Below are 12,743 nucleotides of genomic sequence, written 5' to 3'. Positions count from 1 at the left end.
CATCCTTCTAGAGCATGAGGTGGGGGCCAGGCAGGGAATTGCCTTGGCCACCTGAAAAGATACTAGATGCCCACTGCTACCAGAGCTCCACTCACCAGGAAGCTGAGACACATGCAGATCCCGACACTGCAAACAGTTGATGTCATCCAGTGCAGGCACTTGATTCAGTGACATAGAAATAGGCCTGCAGGGCCATGGCGGATGCCTGGGGTGTCCAGCACAAGCATGTGTCTCTAGCAGATACAGCATGGGACCTCTAGGAAAACCAGAGGACCATAAGACCTCTAGGAAAATGTCCCTTTGGAGTAGTTGCTGGGCAAGTGCCTTAGGGCATCTCAGGTTTCCTACCTGTGCCCAAACAACTGGATCCCACCACTGGCTTTAGGCCAAGTCCTTCTGATCTACAGCCAAGCATGCTTCACAAATGGGAGAGGCACATCACAGCAAGGTCTCTGCTCTAGTCTCTGCACCCTTAAAACCTTCTAGCTTTCCTCCTCCTGAACCTCTTCTCACCCCCAGATGATATGAACAGGGACTGGGCTAATGATGACCTCAGGCTGCCAAATCAGAGGCTAGTGAGGGCCAGGGACTTCTTCAGTGGCACTTGTCCTGCCTGGAGATCGATTCACCTCTGTCTCAGGCCCCAAGGTGCTGCAGAGTCATCTCAGGCAGCTAATCCCTCTCCTGGCATTCCTGCACAGGCCACCTCTGTTTCTCCCTGGCCTTGGGCACTGCAGGCTTTGCTCTCTGAGTGGGAACCTCCTTGCACCATTACATTGCCACCTGCTATCTATGCCAGCATGGCTCTGCTCTGAAGTGGGGTCTTTGCACACACTGTGTCCTTGGCCCTTGCTAACAGGTTTCACCATTACAAATCTGTTCTCTGTGCCACAGCTGAGGCTCTGCAACCCCAATACACACAAGTGCCTGCAGCCTGGTCACAGAGAGGAGCAGCTGGAGATGCACAAGCTGTCACAGGCCTGAAAGATGGTTGGAATAACTGAGATGTGGAGGGACTGCTAGCATGACTGGAGGACTGTGATGGCAGGGTACAAGCTCTGCAGGCAAGACCGTTAGGGAAGATGAGGAGGGGGGATGTCCTTTGTGTGAAGGGACAGCTCAGATGTGTGGACCTCTTCCCTGGGATGGACACGGGTTTGGGTGAGAGCTTGTGTGTGAGCATCAGAGTAAAGGTGACGTTGTGATGGGAGTTACAAAGCACCCGATGAGGGTGAGGAGGTGGATGCAGTCTCCTTTAAGCAACCTGAGGAAGTCAGTGGGTCACAGGGCCTCGTTCTGATGGGGGGACCTTAATCTCCCCGATATTCATTGGAAGGGCAAACAGCAGGGTGCAAGCAGTCCGGGAGATCTCTGGAGGCTGTCAGAGACAGCTTCTAAGCACAGCTCCCTGATGGACCAGTAAGGGTGACGCTCGCCTGGATCTGGTACTCGCACACAAGGAAGCACTGATGAGGGCTGTGATCGTCTGTGGAAACCTTGGCTGCAGTGACTATGGAACAGTGGAGTCCTAGATCGTGAGGGCAGTGAGGAAGGACAGTGGTAGTGTACAGACTCCAGCCTTCAAAGGAGGAAACTTTGTCCTCCTCAGGGGACTGGTGGGGGATCCCATTGGAGGCAGCTCTGAAGGGCAATGGAACTTAGGAAAGCCAGCAGGTCTTTAAGGGTAGCAGCCACCAAGCACAAGGATGGTCCGTACTGATACTCATTAAAACTAGGAGACCTTTGGTGAGATGGGTTTGGCTAAACAGGACACTCTTGTCCACCAAAGTAGGGATGGTGAAACCAAATCTCCCAGAGGGTAGACACTTTCAGGGAGCCTCAAGGGCATGAAGAAGAGCTGCCACTACTCTGCTAACAGAGAAAGAATAAGCAAGGAACACCTGGGCTCACTGCTGAATGGGCCAGGGGCTCTAGTAATAGCAGATGCAGGTGGGTCTGAGGAGCTCAGTTCCGCCTTCTTGGCTTCATTCTTCACCAACACAATCTCCTGGGCTGCTGTGCCTCGAGTCAGGGCTCCAGAGGAGAAAAAGAGCCAGCAGGGGATGAGGGCTGAGTGAGGGATGACTTGCACGAACTCAACCCCTACAAGTCAGTGCGATTGAAACGGCTGCATGCAAGGCCATTGAGAGAGCTGGCCGCTGTCATAGCAAGGCCGTCCTCTCTCATCTTCGAAAGGTCATGGAGATGGAGTGAGGTCCCAATAACTGCAGAAAAGCAAACGTTACATCCATCTTCAAAAAAGGCCCAGAGGGCAACCCAGGGAACGACAGGCCATTCAGCCTCAATTGGTTGAGGAGTGTGTCATGGAGTGAGTCCACTCATTTCTGGGCACATGAGGGAGAAGAAGGTGATAGGGAAGAGGCAGCATGGATTTACCCAGGGTAAATTGTGCCTCACCAACCTGATTGCCTTCTAGGATTAAATAGCTCTGTTTGTGGTTGGAGAGCAGAAAATGTCTTTTGGCTTGATTTGAGCAAGGTGTTTGACACTGTCTCCCACAACGTTTTTGTGGAATACAATTTAAAAATGTACCGCCTAGATGGGTGGACAACCAGATGGTAAAGAACTTGTTGGATGAACATGTTCAGAGGGCAGTGGTGAATGTATAGTGCTCTTCCTGAAGGCCAGGGAGAAGTGGAGCACCACGGGCCTCCAGGAACTTGTCCTGTTCAACAACTTTATTGGTGACATGGAAAAGGCAATACTCATCACACTTGCTGAAGGACCCCAAACTGGAGGCAGGAGGGGCCCAGTCCTGTGCTTGAGGGCTGCCACTGATAGGGACCTAGAAAGGCAGGAGGAAAGGGCTGTCAGGAACATCATGAAATTCAACAAGGCCAAATGCCAGGTCTTGCACTTGGGATAAACCAACACCCCGCGGTGTTACAAGCTGGGGCCTAAGTGCCTGGGGAGCGGCTGTGTGGAAAAAGACATGAGGGTGCTGGGGGACAGGAGGCAAAACATGAGCCAGCAGCGTTCCCTGGCAGCAAAGAAGGCCAGAAGCATCGTGGGCTGTATGACCAGGAGCACAGCCAGGAAGTCAGGGGAAATGATGATCACCTTCTATTCAGTATTCATTAGACCACATCTAGAACACTGCATCCAGGTTTGGGTTCCCAGAACAAGAAAGAGGTTGATAACTGGGAGCAAATTTGGACGAGGGCCCTCACAATAGCTGGGGAGCTGGAACACTTGTTCTGTGAGGAAATGGGGCTTGTTCAAGTTGTGGAAGAGATGGCTTTGGAGGGATCTCATAGCAGCCTTCCAGTTGCTATGAGGAGGTCATCAAGAAGATGGAGCGAGGCTCTCCACCAGGGTGCATGGTGGGAGGACAAGAGACAATGGGCATAATTTGGAAGAAGAGATGTTCATGCAGGAGACATAAGGAAAAGCTTTTCCACTATGAGGATCGTCAAGCATTGGAAGTGGTTGCCCAGAGAGGCTGTGCAGTCTCCTCCCTTCGAGGTATCCAAGACCAGACTGAAAGAAGCCCAGAGTAACCTGCTCTGACCCCAGAGATGACTCTGCTTTGAGGAAGCAGATTGGCCTAGAGACCTCCTGAGGTCACTTCCACCCTGAAGGAGTCCGTGATTCTTCCCACTCTCAATCTTCTCTTGTGGATGTCAGGGAAAGCATGCAGGTGCCCTGTGACAGTGGAAGCAGGCCAGCTTTCTTGTCCTTCTCCAGCCAGAATTATTCAGATGTAGGGCTTCTTGGCAGGAACCCCCCAAACAGCCCTGATCAATCCTTTCCTTCACTTTAAATTACCTTTTTCTTTTTTCTTTCTCCCCTTTTAAGTCTGTCTCTTTTACCATCCTGATCCCTTCTCCTACAGCCCACCACTGCCTACCCTTAACCCACTGGTGCTGCTTTGGTTTGTTTGTTTGATTTTGTCTTGTTTTGTGTTGACACAGAGGAGCTTCAGTCCTCAAGGATCTTGAGAAGGTCGGGTGATTCACACAACAGAACCTCATGAAGATTTACAAGAGAAGTGTAAAGTCCTGTGCCTAGGTGGGAATTATCCCATCCATGAGGAGAGGTTCAGGGACCTGGGCTTCTTTATCTTGCTGAAGTGGAGACAAAGGGCAGTAGAGTAGGAGCCTGTGAGTGCTTGAAGGGTGGTTTCAGAGATGATGGAGCTTTTCTTGGTAGTGGGAAACAGCATGAGAAGGGGAAAAAGCCACCAAAAGCAGCTTGTGGGGTTTAGCCGTGACATTAGGAAAAGCAAATGTCACTTGAAGCATAGTGCTGTGGTGCTAGAGGTCACCCAGAGGGAGTCTGCGTTCAGCCCTTGGCTTGGTGTTTCAAGGAAAAGCAAGTGAGGACAGGAAGACATCAGGAGAGGTGGGGAGATCGCAGGGTGAGAGCAAGGTGGGGAAGTAGCTTGGGTGTGTACAGTCTGCAGGGAAACAGGCACAGGTGTGGGAAAGGACAGGACACCTTTGGTGGAGATGGCCAAGGGCACTGCCAAGGCTGAAAGCTCCCAACACAGTTAGGCCTTTGTCCTTTTGGCTATGACTGGTGTCTTTCTTTGCCACCAAGGCCCACGAGAAGATGTTGTTTCCATAAAGCACTGTGGCCTTCCTGCCTCCTTGTGCTTTGGGACCCCAAGAGGTGCTATATCATGGTCCTCCACTCGGCACTGTGCATCCCCACCCACACACTGCCCCCAGGAAGAGCCCTGAGCAATGCGTGATGGAAAGCATCACCTTATCCAGGGGCTGGCTGTCAGTGCCTGGTCACTCTGCTTGATAACACACATCAAGGTTGACTTGGCATCACAGCCACCCTCACATTGCCTTTGCCTACCTGCAATCAGGGCCTCCAACTTTCGGCTCTAATCAGCCCCTGGGGAGCCTTTCTGTGTAATGGCCCTCATACATTCTTCATCAAAATACATTTGCTGGCAATAGTCTGCATGGAGAAACTGTTCTGAGGAACTACTTTATTTAAATGGACATGTTTCAGATCTCTTCTTCTGCCTCTCTCTCCTTTCTTCTTCCTCGGCCTCTTCTCTCTTTTCAGAGCACTCCAGGGAACAGTGCACTGAATCACAGCACTTAGGGTGGAGGAGACCTCTGGACGTCATCTAGTCCCAACCACCCTGGTCAATGCAGAGGGAACTAGATGAGGTTGCCCAGGGGCTCCCCCCACTTATGCATTGTCCACAAAGGTGCTGAGAGTGCGCTCCATCCACTGTGCAGGCCATTCATCAAGATGTTGAACAGTCCTGCCCCACATGGTGATCACTGAGGGATGCCGCTAGTAACCAGCTGCCACTTGGAACTTGTACCACTGATCACAGCATTTCAGCCTGATGGTCCAGCCAATCTTCCACCTGCCTTATGGTCCATTGATGCAGGGCAGGTCTGAAGAATTTGCCTATAAGGAGACTCTGGGGGACTGTGTCAAAGGCCTTGCTAAAGTGAAGGTTCACAAAATCCCCTGCCTTCCCCTTGTGCACAAAGCCATTCATCTGATGGCAGAAGGCAATCGGGTTGGTCAGGCATGGTTTCCATTTCCCCTTGGTCAACGCATGCTGCCTCTTCCAGGCCTTCTCCTTAATGCGCTTGGAGATGGTTTCCAGGAGGATTTGTTCCACCACCTTTCCAGGGACTGAGATGAAGAGGACCAGCCTGTCGTTGCCCATCTCCTCCCTCTTGCCCTTCTGAAAAATGGGTGCAATGTCTGCCTTTTCCCAGTCATCAGGATCCTCCCTGATTACCCTGACCTTTAAAAGACGATCAACAGCAGCATTGCAATGACTCCAGCCATCTCTCCCTGCACCCTGGGGTGCTTCCCATCTGTTCCCATGGACTTCTGTGTGTGTCCACTGGGCAAAGTTCCTCCCCAGCTGCTCTGTCCTCTGCCATGGGTGAGGCTTTGCTAACACAGATGCTGCCAAAGGACTCGTGGGCCAGGGAGGCCTGGCAGTAGACAATACCAGTAAAAGACAAGGTGAAAGAGGCAATGAGCTCCTCAGCCTTTCCTTGTCTTTGTCACTAGGTCCTCTGCCCCACTGAACAGGGAGATTTCATTTTCCTTCTCCGACTGCCTTGTGATGCCACCATCCTTACAGAAGCCCTCCTGGTTGCCCTCCCCATCTCTTCCTAGCTCCACCTACAGCTCCAGCTGATCTTTGGCTTGCCTAACTCCATCCCTTCCACCACACGCAATGGCTGTGTCTTCTTCCTGGGTAGTCCATTCCTATTTCAAACCTCTGTGCACTTCCTTCTGCTTTTTCAAGTCCTAAATCAGAAAGTGATCGCAAAGCTCATCTGTGCATCCTCAGGCCAGGCCCTGATGGAGTTTCCTGCAGACTAGAGTGTTCCTGTGCTTTGAGGACATTGTTCCTGAAGATCCAAGAGGGCTGCATGGCTCCTCTGCCCTCCAGGGCAGTCACCTGTGGGATCCTGACAAGCAGATCCTGAACAAAATGAAATCCTCTCTGCTGCAGTCCAGGGCAGTGATTCTGTCATTCCTCCTACCTCTCCACTATCTCAAGGTCACTGCAGTGACAGACAACCTCCACATTCACATCCCCATCCAGCCTGAGCTTCAGGCAGGAAAGAAAGGGCAGCATGGCACCATCTACTTAGAGGTGCAACTACAGAGGTAGAGAACTCACCCTGCAGAAAAGCCTGCATTTCTCCCCTCACCACTGAGGGGATCCAGGCAATGGACTTCTATGTGGTTAAAGGTGGATGCAAAGAATTTTCAGGGTGATGTAGATATGCCTGAGGCAGTGCTTCCCAGGCTGCTCTTACAGTCAACAAGGAAGGAGGAGGAGGTGTTCACCAGCCTTCTTTTAGATGGTCACATAAAGCCCAAATGACTCCTGTCCCAGAGACATTTGCCCTGTGCTTGAAATGGGGCCTGAGGTCATAGGCTTTTAGGATAATTCAGGTTGAAGGGACCACAGGAGGCCTGTAGCCCAACCTGCTGCTCAAAGCAGGGTCAGAAACCAAAAAATGTCCCTGCCAAAGGATTTCTGGGGGTGATAGAGCAGGAGAAGACAGCAGAGGGTTGACAGCGTAGTATAAGTCCCATGGACAAAAGGCTTTCTTTTTCGCTTTCCCCAGAGAATTAAATCCTCAGCTCTCCAGAGGGAAGAAGCTGGGACACTAGCTTTACCACTACCATGGAGGCGGAGAAGCTCCCAAGTCCCATACAGACAGAGGCTGGTCCAAAGGCCGCCACCCCAATGGCACCAGATCCCCAGGCATGCCTGCCTTCTTGCTCGGCACCCTCCAGCCCCAGGCAGGAGGTGTGCGGGGAACAGAGTGGTGTGTGCAGCCTGCAGCCCTGGCCACACAGCAGGTGTGGTGGGACCCTGCTCCTCTAGATGAGACTGGGCTCTCCTGCATTTCCCCAGTGGGAAGCCTGCCTCCCCTCCAGCTGGGAATACAGACTGGCAGGGAGGGCCAACATGGGAAACACGATCTCTGTTCCGGGCTGTGAAGAGAGAGGGGAGGGCAGAGGAGGATCTGCTCATGCCCTGGGCACTGATTCCCTCCCTGCAGCCACTACAGCCCTGCTGATGCCCTGTAACCCATGAGCCCAGGAGGTAGGACTCCGGTCTGCTCTGGCTCCAAAGATTTCTCTGCCCTTCAGACCCAGGATGCAAAGCACCAGTCTGGGGACACCTCAGCAGTCGAAGGGCCTGAATGCCTGGCGTGTTCTTGAGAACTTTTCTGCACTCTCCCGACACTGTTTTGACTCCTGTTGCCCATGGAGCAGAGACTCCTTTGGAGGATGAACTCACTCACTGTGTAACTCTGAGGTCAGGCTTGACCAGGCAGTACAAATACCAGCAAGGACTCAACCCCACAGCAGTTTCCCCTGCCCAGGACTCCACTTTCCAGCCCCTTCCTCCTAGAGGATTTGAATTGTGAGGGACCACCAGAGATCTCCAGGACCATGATCTGCTCTGGGCTGGGCTAACTCTACAGTTAGATCAGGTTGGTAAGTGCCTTCCCCAGGAGAATTTTTAAAGATCTCCTGGCCACTTCCGCAGTGCTGCCATGGTTGTTTCATTATTTTTTCCTTAAACTCCTTTGAAATTTCCCTTACTGCATCTTCTTGTTTCTCGGCCTTTCCTCCCTTTGGCCCCTAGCCAGACCATCCCGTCTATGTTGACCAATGACCATCACAGCCTCACCTCCAAATACAGCCTTACTGGGATCTCCTGGGACCCCTCAGACAAGCTGTGGTGGCCAGCTCCAAGCAGGGCTCCGTGCTGCAGGTCCCTGTGTGGTCTCGGAGGAGACCGTATGGAGACATAACATGACACGTTGGGCCGATGCCAGGGCAGAGCGAGCATTAGCAGGTGTGAGAAGAGAAGACCTCCAGCAGCTCCTTTCCACACCCAGGCAGGGAGTGACGCACCCAGCAGTGCTCCTGAGAGATGATGGCAACACAGGAGAGGTGGCACCATGAGCTGTGATGTTGGGCACCAACCACCTGTCCTGGGTATGGAGTTCTGGAAAGCAGTGCCAGTGGCTGCAGCCCCTGAGAGACCCCCGACCCTGCTAGCAGCAGTGTGTCCCCTCCATGACTGTCGAGAGCTTCCCAGAGTATCATGACTCTCACCTGCACCCCATCTCTGCACTGGCCCAGCCCTGCTGCCCTGCATGTGGATCCACTGCCTCACTGTACAGGCACTGCACAGGACAGGGTGCTTTCGGGGTGGGGAAACATCTCCCCAGCATGGTCACCATGACAGACCTCAGTGCCCCGTCCACCCAAGGCCCCCCTGCCCAGCAGCCTCCCATCAGTCCCCAACCCCTGCCCAGTCCTCATTCTGTCCCCCCCCAGCGTTAGCAGAAGGCCATGTGCTGGGGTCTGCTGGGGTCTGAGCCCACAAAGAGGCCAGGCAAGATGGCCAGCCCCCCATAAGGGTGCTGAGACCAGCAGGCAGACGGAGCTGTTCACATTCCAAGATCACCCCTCACCAGCACCATGGGCAATGGCCAGTGCTGGAAATGGCTGGTACGAGGGGCCGGGTCTGGGAGGAGTTTCCTGGGACAGTTTCTCCTCTCTGCTCATGCAACAACAAGCTGAGCCGGATCTTTGTTCTGAGAGACCCTGCCTGAGGGCCCCCATGGGAGGAGGATGGTCTACAGGCCAAGTAGGCAGCCCCAGGACATCCTCTGCATGCTCCCTGCCAGCCCTGCAGAGGACCCAGGAGAGGGCTTGTCCTCTCAGGGCTCACAGCTGCATGCTTAGTTCTCCAGCTCTGCATGGGGCCTTGTCTGGGGGTGACTTTTGGGGTGAGGACCAGCACACAGTGTGGGGGAGATTGTCTGATGGACATGTGCTGGGGACAGGGCCTGAGGGACAGCAGCAAACTGATATGGCTCCTGGATGCTGCTTCCTTCAACACAAGCTCCCACAAGGGCTCCCAGCCTTTCTCCATCAGGATGGACGATGGCACAAGGAGCTGGGAGGGTGGGGAGCATTAATCCTTCTTCAGGCACTTCCCAGGCCACGTGGAGGGCCAGCAGAGCAAGGACTTCTGGCTCTGCACTGGGAGCTCACTTCAGTGTGCCCACACTCGGAACATTGTCTTGCATTAAAGGTCGGCAAGTTCAAGCCCAGTTCCACTTCCTTCTCATCTCTCCCAATCCCTCCTCTGATCTCGCTGGCCATTCCCACACCCCCTCCCCTCTTCTGCCGCAGGGCCCTGAGCTGATGGTGCTGCTCTGCAGAGTGAGCGGGGTGTGCGGCCACAGGGCCACAGGGTCAATCTGCACTGGCCATGCTGGTCAGGATGGGAAGCAGACCCAGCCAAATGGGGATCATGGCCTCTAATCCCTCCAGGGACTGTGGATGTGGCAGATGCTTGGAGGGACTATGGAGCATTTCCAAGGGTACTAGTTGTGTCCAGATGTGCCTCCACATCTTGCTCCACTCACTGCTCACCCCAGGCACACACTGTCCCAGGAGATTCCCAGAGCTCTCCTGGCACCTCCAGATTCCCCTCCAGAAGGACAGGCATCTGACACTGTGCTTTAATGTGTGGAACAGCCCTGGGTGTGTACATCATCATTGACAATTCGTCATCTCCGCTGCTACTGGACAGTGATGGGCGAGTCCTAAATCCAGCCCTTGGTCTCTAAGAGTTCATTACATGATTATGAGCTTTTTGCTTCTAAACCCATGGACAACTCTGCCCAGCAGGCCCTTTTGACATGCAATTCCTTAGGCCTATTCCTGACACCAGCTTGGGAAGAAAAGCCCAGCCTTCAGGCACTGCACTGGGTAGAACTTACTTTATTACAGAGATACTGTGCTGGAGTCAGTTCTGATGCAGCATTAGACACAATTTGATATGGGTACCAGGTGAGACAGAGCAATCTCAGTAAAAGTGGAATGAATCCAAGCATTTGTGTAGCAACATGATAAAAAACAATATAACAATGGTAGTAATAATAAAAATAAAGTGAACAAAGAAAACTCAGGGCTGGTTGGTATACACTGGGATTCAATTGTGGAGAGCAAAGGCAATTTTACCACTGCTGAAAACTGTCCATGAAATCACTTTCCTCAGGGCATCTTTGAGCTCCTTGTTCCTCATGCTGTAGATGAGGGGGTTCAGTGTTGGAGGCACCACCAAATACAGAATAGTCACCACCAAATCCAGAGCTGGGGAGGAGATCGAGGGGGGCTTCATGTAGGCAAACATTACAGTGCTGACACATAGGGAGACCACGGCCAGGTGAGGGAGGCACATGGAAAAGGCTTTGTGTCGTCCCTGCTCAGAGGGGATCCTCAGCACAGCAGTGAAGATCTGCACGTAGGACAGCACAATGAAAAGGAAACACCCAGAGAATAAACAGAGACTAACCACAATAAGCCCAACTTCCCTGAAGTAGGAGTCTGCGCAGGAGAGTTTGAGGATCTGGGGAATTTCACAGAAGAACTGGTCCACCACATGGCCTTTGCAGAGTGGTAGTGAAAAGGTGTTCCCAGTGTGCAGCAGTGCATTCAGAAAACAACTGCCCCAGGCAGCTGCTGCCATTTTGACACAAGCTCTGCCACCCATGATGGTCCCATAGTGCAGCGGTCTACAGATGGCCACAAAGCGGTCATAGGCCATGACTGTGAGAAGAGAGAACTCTCCTGTAAAAAAGAAGACAACCAGGAAGACCTGTGCAGCACATCCTGAGTACGAAATGGCCCTGGTGTTCCAGAGGGAATTGGTCATGGATTTGGGGACAGTGGTGGAGATGGTGCCAAGGTCAAGGAAGGAAAGGTTGAGGAGGAAGAAGTACATGGGGGTTTGGAGGCGGTGGTCGCAGGCTACGGCTGTGATGATGAGGCCATTGCTCAGGAGGGCAGCTAGGTAGATGCCCAGAAAGAGCGAGAAGTGCAAGAGCTGCAGCTCCCGCGTTTCTGCGAATGCCAGGAGGAGCAATTCATTGAGGGAGCTGCTGTTGGACATTTTGCTCCCTCTGGGCTTTGGGGATTGTCCAAAGAAAAAAAGACATTGAGAAGTTAGCAGAGACATTTTTAAAGCAACCCCCCCCCCCCGAATGTTGCAGTTCTCATGCAACCCCCCACATTGCCTCTCTCTTTACGGAGAGGATCTGTGTGCAGCTCCCTTGCTTGAACTCCACTTTGCACTGGCAGAGTCTGCTGTGAGGAGCAGGGACTCACAGTGGTGGGACACATGGGAATGGTTGTGACTATCTCTGACATTTACAGTTCCTGTCAGGTGAAATCCACTGGGCATGTGGAAGGGCTTTTCAGCATCTGCACCACCACTTCTAAAGAATGAGGGTTGAGGAACAGAGTTCACGTGATTTTTTAATAGTGTTTATTTTCTTTGAGATGCCCCTGTCACCCCTGCGGAGTGACCCTCAAAGGCAGCAATTCTCAGCATTTCTACTGTGAATCCTGAGAAAAATGGATTCCCTGTCGCTTGGTGCAGAGTGAGGACAGCTTGTCTGTCTGTTAGCCTTCTTCCCAGCTGTCATTTGCTCGCACCTCTTGGAGCTGGGGGATGATCGCTCCCATATGTTGCCCTAAAAAGAAACCAGCCCTGCTGAGAGCAGACGAGTCCAGTTTCAAAACCGCAGATCTCCAAGCATCTCTCCCTTTCTCAGGGCACCAGAGGGAGGTCTCTACACTCCCCCTCTAGCCAAGGACACACAGGGCTCTTTTCAGCCACCCATATACAGTTCCCCAACACCATTTCCATACTCTCAGCATCTCTGCAGATTCCTCACGGGTCTTCTGGACATCACAGAGATGCTATGAGGCAGCAGTGCCCTTCTGGAGGGCAGCTTGCAGCCTGGCAGGATGTGACAGGGAAATGGTCAAAGGATGTTAAAGACTGAAGATGGGCTCTCCTTAAGGGAGAGTCAGCTCAATTCCCAGCCCCACAGAGTGCATTTCATGGAGCCACCGAGGCTAGAAGGGGGCTGCAGACACCTCACTCCCAAGCAGACCACCCTCTGGCACAACTTGCAGGGCAGGTGTCTGAATTGCAGCTGAAAAACCTGAAACCCAGGGAGCCTGAGAGAAGAACAGGAACAGCATGGACAGAAGGGGAAACAAGGAGCAACACCATGATCCTGCTGCCAAGGGAGGCAAGGAGAGAGAGGCAGATGGGCACTCAGGAAAGCCCTCACCTTACCCACATGGGCCTACCACCTCGCAGACGGCGACATTGCAGGGCAGTCGCTGTCAGCAACTTTGTTGGGAAGCAGTAAATG

At 52.9% G+C, this 12,743-nt stretch overlaps 1 protein-coding gene across 1 annotated transcript; it reads right to left on the bottom strand.

Annotated features, from left to right (window-relative positions):
* Window positions 1-10,507: 10,507 nt before the first annotated feature.
* On the bottom strand, window positions 10,508-11,467 carry LOC136996037 (olfactory receptor 14C36-like). Its single transcript, XM_067317033.1, has one exon. The coding sequence runs from the start codon at window positions 11,465-11,467 to the stop codon at window positions 10,508-10,510; it is 960 nt and encodes a 319-aa protein (XP_067173134.1).
* Between the last annotated feature and the right edge of the window lie 1,276 nt (window positions 11,468-12,743).

The sequence above is a fragment of the Apteryx mantelli genome, unplaced genomic scaffold (genome assembly GCF_036417845.1).
Source record: "Apteryx mantelli isolate bAptMan1 unplaced genomic scaffold, bAptMan1.hap1 HAP1_SCAFFOLD_20, whole genome shotgun sequence".
NCBI classification, from domain to species: Eukaryota; Metazoa; Chordata; class Aves; order Apterygiformes; family Apterygidae; genus Apteryx; species Apteryx mantelli.
This window is presented reverse-complemented; position numbering and strand designations above follow the sequence as displayed.

What these genes read in the sequence shown, in the direction of transcription:
- LOC136996037 (XM_067317033.1), bottom strand. Translation starts at nt 11,467, where the DNA reads ATGTCCAACAGCAGCTCCCTCAATGAATTGCTCCTCCTGGCATTCGCA.